The sequence below is a fragment of the Mauremys mutica genome, chromosome 13 (genome assembly GCF_020497125.1).
Source record: "Mauremys mutica isolate MM-2020 ecotype Southern chromosome 13, ASM2049712v1, whole genome shotgun sequence".
In the NCBI taxonomy this organism is placed as follows: domain Eukaryota; kingdom Metazoa; phylum Chordata; order Testudines; family Geoemydidae; genus Mauremys; species Mauremys mutica.
In genome coordinates this window covers 43,923,807-43,935,307 of record NC_059084.1, presented here as the reverse complement: position 1 = coordinate 43,935,307, position 11,501 = coordinate 43,923,807, and the positions used below count along the sequence as shown (strand labels likewise).

The 11,501-nt window shown below is 54.4% G+C and overlaps 1 protein-coding gene across 1 annotated transcript; it reads right to left on the bottom strand.

The window, feature by feature from the left end:
* Positions 1–6,172: 6,172 nt before the first annotated feature.
* LOC123348519 (mast cell protease 1A-like) lies at positions 6,173–11,327 on the bottom strand. Its single transcript, XM_044986015.1, has 6 exons — positions 10,707–11,327; positions 10,342–10,472; positions 9,893–10,040; positions 8,357–8,486; positions 6,712–6,972; positions 6,173–6,568 (listed from the first exon to the last, which is right to left on the bottom strand). The coding sequence occupies exons 1-6, from the start codon at positions 10,871–10,873 to the stop codon at positions 6,419–6,421; spliced, it is 987 nt and encodes a 328-aa protein (XP_044841950.1). The 5' UTR covers positions 10,874–11,327; the 3' UTR covers positions 6,173–6,418.
* Positions 11,328–11,501: the final 174 nt, after the last annotated feature.

Genomic DNA, 11,501 nt, shown 5'->3' with positions numbered 1-11,501 from the left:
TGGAGAGAGAGATCAAACTGAGGGAGATGGAGATGGAGGACCGGCAGAAGCAACGCGAATACGAGGAAAGGGAGAAGGAGAAGCAACGCGAATACGAGGAAAGGGAGAAGGAGCAACAACGTAAACATGAGCTGGAAATGGCCCAGCTGAAAAGCAGGGAGGCCCCGGCCGCGGCGAGTGAGGGGGGGGCGAAGCCTACAAAGAGCTTCGATAAGAACTTCCTGGCCCGGCGTAAGGAGGGGGAGGACATAGACACCTTCCTGACGGTCTTTGAGAATGCCTGCGAGCTGCACCAGGTTGACCCTGCAGACAGGATCCGGTGCCTCACCCCCTTACTGGACCCCACCGCCGTGGAGGTGTACAGCCGAATGAGAGGGGTGGAGGCGCGGGACTACAACCTGTTCAAGGAGGCCCTGCTCTGCGAGTTTGGGCTGACCCCGGAGATGTACCGGAAGAGGTTCCGGAGTCAGCATAAGACCCGGGAGGTCACATACCTGCAACTGGTCAACCGGGCGCAGGGATATGCCCGCAAGTGGACGGCTAGGGCCCAAACTAGAGAGGACCTGCTTGACCTATTCGTACTGGAGCACCTGTATGAGCAGTGCCCATCCGACCTGAAGCGGTGGTTGATGGACCAGAAGCCGGAGAACCTGCAGCAAGCAGGCCGGCTGGCCGACCAATATGTGGACAGTCGGGCAGGGGATGGCAGGGAGAAGTCTCGAAGGAGCAGGTCTGCCTCAACGCAGAGAGAGGGTCACCATGGGACCTCCCAGAAGGAGCCGAGGGAGGGCCCCCACCAAAGGGAAACATCTGGCGTCAGGTCCAGTCGCCCCACTCGAGGGGACCCACGAGACATGGGTTGCTATCAGTGTGACCAACAAGGCCACATACGGGCCCAATGCCCCAAGCTCCGGGACAAACTGAGCGGACCAACCCCACACCGGGTCAACTTGGTAGAGACCCAGCCGGAGGAGGGGCAGCGTTCGCAGGAAAGGGGGGCTGGCCGCGTACCACCGGCGAAGGAGGGAGGGGGGCCCTGGGTCGGCCCCTCCGAGGGGCTGGATGCTCCCAGCCCTGAGTTTTGGGTTTACAGGGTGGGCACAGGGCTGCCCCTCCGGAGCGAATGCCTTGTTCCCCTGGAGGTAGACGGGAGGGAGGCCACTGGGTACTGGGACACGGGCGCAGAAGTGACGCTGGCCCGGCCCGAGGTGGTGGGCCTAGATCGGATGGTGCCCAACACCTACCTGAACCTGAGGGGTGTGATCGGAACCCCATTCAAGGTGCCTGTGGCGAGGGTGCACCTAAAGTGGGGGGACAAGGAGGGCCCCATGAACGTGGGGGTGCATCCACATTTGCCCACGGAGGTGTTGATGGGGGGGGATCTCGAGGACTGGCCCAGTAACACACGGGGCACCCTGGCCGTGAACCGTAGTCAGAGTTGGCGCAGGGCTCTGCACCCTGACACCGGGGAAGGCACTCTTCCCGGGGCACCGGACCCTGACCTGGTGGGGAGGAAACGCCCAGGGACAGGGCTCAGAGAGGCTGTGGCCCCAGACCCAGCCGGTGAGAGAGAGCAGATCCCCGTCCCTGCCCCAGCGGCTGAGTACCAGGCCGCGGTGCGGGAAGACCCCTCCTTGCGGAGGATAGGGGACCTGGCCAGCCTCGGGGGGGGGGACAGACCATGGAACGAGGTGGCCGGAAAAGGTTCCTGTGGGAGAAGGGGTTCCTGTACCAAGAATGGGCTCCCCCAGGGAAGATGGAGTCAGGGGGGATCAGGAGGCAGCTGGTGGTACCCCAGGAGTATCGCCACCAGCTGCTGTGCCGGGCCCATGACATTCCCCCCTCAGGGCACCCGGGAGCCTGGCGTACCCAGCAGAGGCTGCTACAGAACTATTACTGGCCTGGGGTCTTTGCCCATGTCCGGCAGCACTGCCGCTCCTGTGACCCCTGCCAGAGGGGGAGGAAGGCCCGGGACAGGGGGAAGATGGCTGTAAGGCCCTTGCCCCGCCCCGAGGAGCCTGTCCAGAAGGGGGCCAGGGTCAAAAGGGGGGCTCTGAGCCGAGAGAGCCCGAATCACAGCCCCCCAGATTGGAATGTGGGGAGAAGGCCCCAGCCCAGTGTGCACCCCAGGGGTACTGGGGTGGGGAAAGGGCGCGGGCGGCATAAGGCTTCCCCCCTGCAACCTGCAAGTGCCCTCGAGTCCACCCGACCTACAGGGGGGCAGGAAACTGGAATGACCTGGGGTAACTCTTCCCCCAGAACAGGGGGGACCCTGGGGCAGCCATGGGAATGTAGGTGGGTTCGAACTTCCCCAGGTCACTGGCTAGAGTGACCCCGCTCAGTTCGGTCTCGAAGGGGGGAGAGGTGTGATGGAGCAGGGACTATCTATGTGGGGGAGGGGAGAGCCAGGAATTTTAGGTAGGAAGCAGGTATTCAGAGCAGGTATTCAGACTGTAAGATGAGCTAGGCCTGGGGGAGGGGAGATGACACCTCTGGCCAGTGGGGAGACAAAGAAGAGGAGCTGAGGAGAGAGGAGGGGCCGGAGGTGGGTTGGCAGATGGGAGTTGGCTGGAGAACAGAGTGGAGGCAGGGGGACCGGGCTCTGATCCCCGAGGGGGGGGGCTGGGAGGCCCCAAGATGGACTTAACCGGGGAGATCCGGTTATCTGTGCCTGCAAGACCTGTGTTGGACTGTATTCCTGTCGCCTAAATAAACCTTCTGCTTTACTGGCTGGTTGAGAGTCCTGATGAATCGGCAGGGGGTCCGGGGGTGCAGGACCTGACTCCCCTACACTCCGTGACAACCGGAGTATAGGGGACTGTCCGTGGCTCCAGGGTATGGGCGTGGTGAAATCTAATCACAGAACACAGTACCAGTCTGGGCATCTGCCCTGTTTCAGCCAGCCTGCCCTGAGGCTGGCAACCCCAGTCATGTGCCACTCCTGGCAGTGAGCCTCATGGCGCAGTTCTCTACCCTCACCCCATCCCAGAACCATCCACGGGAACCCGTCAAAGCCAGACACGAACAACCAAACCCACATGGAGGCAGAGATGGCCATAGTAACCGTCCGGTGCTTGCGCCGACTGCCATGAGAAACAGCCGCAGAATCAGCATAACGCAGGGCAGAAGAAGACCCTCTGCAGCCTCTCCCATAGGAGACGTCTTGGGGTGTGGAGGAATTTCAGGAAGGCCTGGATCCTGGGGTGCCAGCCAGCTCTTCAATGGGCTGAATTCTGGGAGGGAAACCTGTTGCTTAGCCAGACATGGGAACTATCAGTGAGTGTCAGCCCTATCTGGCAGCATCTGAGTTCGGTTGCTCCTGTCCCCATCAGTATCCGGTGCTCTCTGTTGTTTCCACGAGAAGCGCAATAAACCCTCTCTTGGTTTTGTTCACCATGCGCACGAGGGCTGGGTGCGACACCATCACAGAGGGTTAACGGAAAACAGGGGCACGCTGCTCCCTTGAGGGCTGAGGAGGTGGGATTTCTGTGAGTAGCCAGCAGCAGGGGCTGGGTGTCACAGGGGAGCGGTTCCAGGAGACTCGTGGGCAGCTGCTGTTAACCTGGAGGCCAGGGGTAACAAGGTCACTCACAGTCCTGATTACCCCAAGAAACATCCCACACAACTCCCCTCCCAGAGCCAGAGATAGAACCCAGGAGTCCTGGCTCCCAGCTCCCCTTGCTGTAACCACTAGACCCCACTCCCCACCCCCCAGAGCCCTAAGACAGAGGCAGTAATCACTGCACCATGTCACAGGGTTTAAACGGCCCCATGACCAATTCCCCACCCCTCACTGAGCCAGTCAGTCCCCTACAGTGGGGCTGGATCAGAGCCGGCACCCCTGAAAGGGGAAAGGCCCCACATCCAATTTCCCATCCTGTGATCCAGCCAGACCCCCCTCCCTAGGGCCTTTCTGCACTACAATGAGGGTCTGTGGAATCGTCGTCTGCTCTGCCAGGGCTGGGCAGGGCGGTTTGGTGGGAAGAGAGAAGAGTTTCCATAGCAGACCCACGAGGAAATCCCACACCAGCGCCTCATCCAACGTCTGCTGAAATGAATGGACTCCCCTCTCCTGGGGCTAATGGACCCCCTCCCCATGCCCCCAAAGGAGAGAAACTAACCCTAGGAGCAGGCGGGATGAGAGAGCCTTTCCCAGGGCCGCCCAGAGGATTCAGGGGGCCTGGGGCAGGGCCGGGTCTCCGAAGAATGAAGCGGCGGCAGTAGAGCAGCCTAAGTGCCGCCGATCGTGGCTTCCCCCACCCCCCCACCGCTTGCGGCGTTTGTACTCACCAGGCAGCGCTCCGAGGCTTCGGCAGCACTTCAGCGGTGGGTCCTTCACTCACTCCGAGTCTTCGGCTGCACTGAAGGACCCGTCACCAAAGACCCAGAGCGAGTGAAGGGCCCGCTGCCGAAGTGCTGCCGAAAACCCGGAGCAGCTCACGGGGCCCCTGCGGGGCCCGGGGCAATTGCCCCACTTGCCCCCCTACCCCCCACCCGGGCTGCCCTGGCCTTTCCTGAGCTTCAGGCCACTAGCAGAACATGAGGGGTTTGTCTCCCTCTACTGGCCAGTCCACGTAACAGGATAAGAGTCTACTATAGCTAGTGGAGCTCTTCCTTTAGACTCTCCTTTGAGCTACAGAGATTGTCATAATGTCTAACCTCAGTCTCCCTTGCTGCCGATTAACCCATCACTTCTTGTCCTGCTTTCACTGGACATGGAGAACCATTGATCCACATCCCCGTTAGAACACCCCTTCACATACTGAACGACTGTTCTCAGGTCCCCCCTCCATCTTCTTTTCTCAAGACCCAATACGCTCAGGTTTTTCACCTCTCCTCCTAGGGCGGGTTTTTGAAACCATTTCCAGACTCATCGTTTTAACACCAGATTCAAACTCCCCCAAACCAAGAGGCAGGAGGCGTCATTGGGAACTGGACAATTATTTTGGTAGTTTGCCATGTTGTTGTAGCCGTGTCGGTCCCAGGATATTAGAGAGACAAGGTAGGGGAGGGGATAGCTTTTATTCACGTCTGTTCAGGAAAGGGACCGGCTTTGACTCGTGTTTAGCTTGGACACGCTGGAGAACTTTTCCGAGACCAGAAGAAGAGATGTGTGTTGAAAGCTCGTCTCTCTCTCACCAGCAGACTTTGGCCCAATAAAAGCTATTCCCTCACCCACCTTGTCTCTAATTATTTTTGGACAAATTTTCAATTAAATTTTAATATTTTTCCTTATTTTATTTTATCCATCTCACCACTGTTTTTGGCTAGAATTTAATTGACTGCATGGGAACAAAATTCAACCACATTTCCTCCTTCCTTTCCTACCAGCCCTGAAGCCGATCGGACTATTTAAAAAATCCAGCCTGATTCTCCCCACCCAGTGCATGTGTGAGCCAACCCCCCCCCCCACACACACAAATATTTTGAGCAATTTTTCCAGCAAAAAATGCTACGAGCTTTAGAAAATGTCCAGGTGTTTCTAATTTTCTTGTTATTTTGACAAGAGTTGGGATTGTTCTCTGGAAAATTCAGCATCATACACGTTGTGACCAACTACAAAACTGGATGAATTTTTTTCAAATTTCGGAATTCTGATGCAAATATTTGGATATGTGTTGCTTTAAAAACACAAAGAGGAGGTGTTTGGGGATGATGCCTTCATGATATTGTCTCCTCATCTTTCAACCAGCTCTAAACTGGTTGAAAATTGGCAGTGTGTAGGGGGGGGAATGTCATCAAAGACGATTCAGTGGGAGTTTTTCAGATCTGGATGAAATTCTTCATTGGAGTTTAAATTTTTACTCTCCCCATGCCCCAAAAAAGGAACAAAATTTCCATGACATTTTCCCCCTTGATTTTCAGTCAAGTCGAGCAGTTTGTAGAACAGATCAGAAATTTCCCATCCAGCTTTTTAACCAAAAAATAAATTTTCAAGGGGGGAAAAAAAGGGTTTTGAAAACGTTTGAGGCAATCACCCAAAAAAACTAAAAGAAAAAATCTTTAACCACCAGAACAAACCTCCAGGTCTTGATACCTTCAAACTCAGACCGGCCGACTTTCTAGAAGATGCTTTACAGAATCACAGAAAGACAAGGTGGGTGAGGTGGTATCTTTTATTGAATAAGCCTGTCTTGTCCACCTTGTCTTTCTAATATCCTGGGACCTGTTGATTCGTCTCTAAAGCTAAAACCTCCAATGTTTGATAGGGCCTGTTTAAGGTTTTAAAATAATATGTAACAGGAAACACCAAGACAACACTATTTATTGATTGGCTTTACCATGAGCCCATCACCATAGTGGCTGGGCTCCAGACACAGCTGTACGGATTTATCCCTTGGGAGCTAAGTGAGGATTGTAACACTCCTTTTACAGCTGGGAAACTGAGGCAGAGAGCAAAGAGGGTGCTTGCTTAAGGTTAATCCTGCAGCTTTCTCATTGTTTTCTTGATCCAGGGGATGTATGCCGAGACCCTGGTGAACACCCTGGGGGGGGACCCATCATCTTTGCCGAAAGAGACGATGCCCTGGGCCGTCCCGTCACAGACCAGGGGGCCCCCGGAGTCGCCCTGAGAAATAAATGCCAGGTGTTGAAACTGGTTTCAGCTGTCCTTCCCATCGGTGCGTGTCCCTTGGTACAGCTCAGAGTCTCAGCGTCGCCCCCTGCTGGGCCTTGCTGGGAGGACGTGTGCAGGGCAAGAGGGATATTTACCTGAAAGGATGATTTCTCGACTTCCCTGGGGTCGCCCACGCAGAGCATGGAGGTGGGGACGAACTGTGGGTAACGTGTGCACCTGTCCGCCTCCAGCACCTTCAAGTTGATCTCCTGCAGCGTGCTTGGCAGGGAAAACCCCCTGGCCCGGGTATTCCCCCAGCCCGCTACATTGCAGATGTCTCTTGGCATCACCTCTTCGCCGGCCTCGGGCAGGGGGACGAGCTGCACGGCCTTTGTCAGCTTCGCTTTGCCCTTCAGCTGCAAGGAGAGTGGGCAAGGGAAAGGGTGGCAGCAAGGTCTAGTGGATAAAGCACTGGGCTGGGAGCCAGGAGACCTGGGGTCTGCTCCTGGCTCTTCCAATGCTCTTGGGCGACCCATGGCCCCGCTCTGTGCCTCAGTTTCCCTGCCAACTGTTTGTCTATTTATAGTGTGAGCTCTTTGGGGCAAAGCTGTGCCTCACTGTGTCAGTGGAGTGTCTGGCACACTGGGGCCCTGATCTCAGTCAGGGTCTGGGCAGCGCCTGGCACAATGGGGCCCTGGTCTCGGTCAGGATCTGTGCAGCGCCTAGCACAATGGGGTTCTGATCTCGTTTGGGGTCTAGGCAGCACCCGGCACAATGGGGCCCTGAATTTGATCTAAGTGCCACCATAATACAAACAACTTCTGAAACCACATTTTTTGAAGGATTTTATTTTGGGGGGGATCAAGACTGTGTGTATGTGAGACAGACACCGCTCCCTTCTGCAGGAGGGGACGAGATCCCTGCCCGGTATATGTCTGGAGAGGGGAATAACTGATCAATTTACAGGGGGAAAAACAATATTTCATCCCATTCTGAATTTTTCATATTTTTTAAAAAATTGGATGCAAAATGAAAAATTTCAGTTAAAAAAATCTATTTTGAAGTTTCAGAGATTCTTTCTGTCGCTTTGAACTTTTTTCTTGCAGTGAAAAGCAAAACAAGAAACCAAAAAGGACTCGAGTGTGGGAATGTGGGGGGGGGGACCCCACTTTTCCCACATTTTTATAGTATAGAGGGAAAAGAAAACATGCCTATTGTTTTTTACTTCATCACAATTTTTTGTCAGTGGGGAAAAATAAATAAGAGAGAGAATTTTTTTTCTCTGTTACTCCCTCTCACTTTTTTATCTTTTATCTCTAACTGAGTGTTGGAGGCAGGGGAGTGAAAAGTGGAAAATTTCTCCAGTGTTTGAAAAAACAATAAAAAAAATAGAAAAAAATTATTTTGTAATTTTATCATTTTGATTTTTTTTTTTACGGGAGCAGTTAGGCAAAACCCCCATTTTTGACCAAAAAACAAACAAACCAAAAAGGTCTTGAGTAAAAATTTAAATACCCTGAATGTGGGGTCATTATTATTATGCTTTATTAGGTGTATTACGGTAGCACCTAGAGCCCCAGTTATGACCCACAATCCCATTGTGCCAGGTGCTGTCCATTATTTATTAGCTGTATTACGGTAGCGCCTGGGGCCCCAGTCACGACCCCTGAGCACACTGCTGCACAAACATAGAGCAAAGCGACAGTCCATGCCTCAAGGAGCTGACGCTCTGAGACAAGAGCCACCAGAAGGAGAGACAGAGAGACAGGGACGTAATAGGAGAAAATCAGTCACTGGTACCTTGAGTAACATGAGGTCGTTCTCCCATGTCTTGTATTTCGGGTGGGGGATTTTCCGTCGGACGGCCAGGCGTTGCTGGCTCCGCTCCCGCTTGGTCACATTGTGAGCTCCCAGATACACCACGATTTTTCTGGGAAGGCGGAGAGTCATGGCTGGGAATGGGGTAGGGTTGGGTGCTCCTAGATCCCACCTGCCTCCCCTACCCAAAAGCCATCCATGCTGCCCCAACCTTCTGGGGTGTTAAAAGAGGAACCAGAGCCTGAGATTTTCAAAGCAAAAGCAGCGGCAGTGAAACAGTTATGTACAGAGAGAGGAATTGGTGTCAGTAGGGTTCAGAATTAACATCTCCATGGAGCTGAATGAGGGTGGAGCTATTATTGTCAAGTCATGCACGAGGACTTACCCTATGGCAGTGTGCTCTGGTGGGTAGAGTGCTGGAGGGGGACTCAGGAAACGTGGGTTCTAGTCAAAGGCCTGGTGGATGACCTTGGACAAGTCACTGCCCCATTTTTGCCTCAGTTTCCCCATCTGTAGAATGGGGATTTGTACATTCCAAGGCCACAAGGCACGACTGTAGTCATCTAGTCTGACCTCCTTCTCTTGGTTAAGCTAAACAGATTGAGCTCCTTGAGTCACTCACTCTAAGGCAGATTTTCCAATCCTTTAATCATTCTTGTGGTTCTTCCCTTTCCCATGTGTCAACATCTTTCCTGAATTGTCGGGTGCCAGAACTGGACACAGGATCCCAGCAGTGGTTGCATCAGGGCCAAATCCAGGGGTAAAATAACCCCTCTACTCCTACTCGAAATTCCCCTTTTTCTACATCCCCAGGATAATGATCCCAACCCCTTTTGCCAAGTGCTTTGAGATCTCCAGATAGCAAGAGCTAGATCTTATAATTAACCTCACATGGGCTGAGATTTGCAAATCTGTCAAGGGATTTTAGGCCCCCCCATTTAATTTTAATGGGGATTGGCCACGCACATCCCTTAGGCACCTTTGAAAATCTCATCTCATCTCTTCGAAAAGCAAAATTCATGCAGTTGGTGTCCTGCAAATCGGGAAAAAGCAGGATCAAGCAAACTGCCATTTATTAAAAAAACCTTAACCATCAAGCCCCAGCAGCTGCAAAGACATCCTTAAGTCCTCCATTTTATTAACACTTCCTGGTCCTCCCTAGGACTGGGGGGACAAAGAACTCTGTGGCTGAGATTTGGGGATTTGGACCCTTCCGGTTTGGCGTAATGGGAATGAGTTGTCCAGCTCCCCTAGATGGCTTAAAAACACCTGCCCATGAGCTTGACTTACATCCACAGAGACAGCCTGGAACGAGAGCCCTGCCTCTGTTCATCTCAGCCAGGCTGTTAACTCTGAACCCTACTGGTGACAAATTAAATATCAGCACTTAATTCCACTTTAGTGGACACCCAGGCAGTGTAAACATTCCCACGGGCAGTAAGCCACAGCTGACCTCTTTTGGGGAATTCCCCAGGAGGCAACAACTTTGAAATTGAGGGTCAAGAAGCAGGCACTTACCCTTGGTCACAGTGGGCAGCCGTCAGCACAAAGTCCTTTTGGATCAGGAATCCTCCACACCTTTTGTGCCCATCCTTCACGCTGATGTTGAGGAAAGCCATGTAGGGTTTGGAGTGAGCCCGGGCTTCCTTTCCCCCAGTGATCCACCCTGGCGGAGATATCCCCACATCAGGATAGGTTTAATGTCAGCCTCTGGGCAGGTTAGCTTGACTCAAAAACAATGCACACCTCTGTGTCCATGTGGACACGGGCCCTGCATCTCCCCCTGTGGCTAAGCAACTTTAGCAATGGCACCAACTTGGCCCCAGCCTTCTCCAACCCATGGCATCCCAGCTGGGTCCTAGGGTGAGCACAATGTCCAAGGCAGAAGCGTTTGACTCTGGGGAGGAGCCAGGATGTGGTAACAGCCACAACACCACGGAACGGGTCCCGATTCCCCCCGTACTCACCGGCCAGAGCCCCAGGGGGCAGGAAAAAAGCCGTGGGGAGCAGGAGCAGAAGCTGCATTATCAGAGCCATCCAGGGAAGGGGACTGTGCATCTGCCTCAGCCCTAGGTGATTTATAGACCCAGCAGGAAACCTGCAGATTACATATACACGCTCATCTGAGTGGCAGGTTCAGACTCTGTTCAACCACAGCTGACCACACAGGCTGCGGGGAAAGACAGGCTGTGCATCAGCCCAGCAACTGGGTCCCTGCACAGCTGGATGGATGATGGACAGAGAAGTCCCCAGTGCGGGGATGTGTCCTGCAGGATCCAGGGCTGCTCTGGGTGCTGGCTCACAGCTGGGCACATCTGGGGCTCTTACTCACCTGGCCCCATCCTCGCTCAGCTCCCTGCCCATGTCTCTGTGCTGGGGGCTGTGTATGACAGCGACTGATCTGGCTGGTGGGTAGGAATGTGGTCCTTTGATCTTTCTCAGGGTGGCCCAGCTGTGAGCAGGGTGGGGCTGTGCAGACCTGCCATGGGCCCCGATCATAGCGACCCTGGCAGGAGGGTTTCTGAGAAGCCCCCTGGTGAGTCTGTGACCACACGAAGGCAGCCTCTGTGTATAGCTGGGAGCTATGACTGTGCAGCACCAGAGGGGAAAGGACACAGCAGAGCCATAGAACCCAGGAGTCCTGGCTCCCAGACACCACCCCCCGCTCTAACCACTAGACACTACTCCCCTCCCAGAGCCAGGAGAGAACCCAGGAGTCCTGGCCCCCAGATGTCCCTGCTCCAACCACTAGACCCCCACCCCACGCCCAGTGCTCCCTGCTGTCGGGAGGGGACGCCGGGTGTTATGTGGAGCTGGACCAGGGGGCACAGGTGCACCCATCCCCCAATCCCTTCCCTTTGCCTCCCCTTCTGCAGGGGATCGTGGTGGTGTCTCTGCTCTGAAGGGTCCATATTGTCATGAGTGGGGGTGGGTGGCAGGGCTATAAACACCCCATGGACCGCCTCATGCCCCCCTCCCCCCACACACACAGCCCGACAACCTGCCCAGACCCCCAGATGTGTTCTCACAACCTGTGTTAGTGGCCATCACAGCCTCAGAGCCCCTTAATGCGCTCCCCATCCCCCCTCCCCTGCGGCTCTGCGCACCCCCCTTGAACTCCCCCCAG

Excerpts from the sequence above, each read along its gene's own strand:
- LOC123348519 (XM_044986015.1), bottom strand. The coding sequence starts at position 10,873 with ATGATCGGGGCCCATGGCAGGTCTGCACAGCCCCACCCTGCTCACAGC. Across the intron at positions 10,473-10,706 it reads CTGAGCGAGGATGGGGCCAG|GTTTCCTGCTGGGTCTATAA; the intron begins GTGAGTAAGAGC and ends TGTAATCTGCAG. Across the intron at positions 8,487-9,892 it reads GCTGCCCACTGTGACCAAGG|AAAAATCGTGGTGTATCTGG; the intron begins GTAAGTGCCTGC and ends CCGCCTTCCCAG.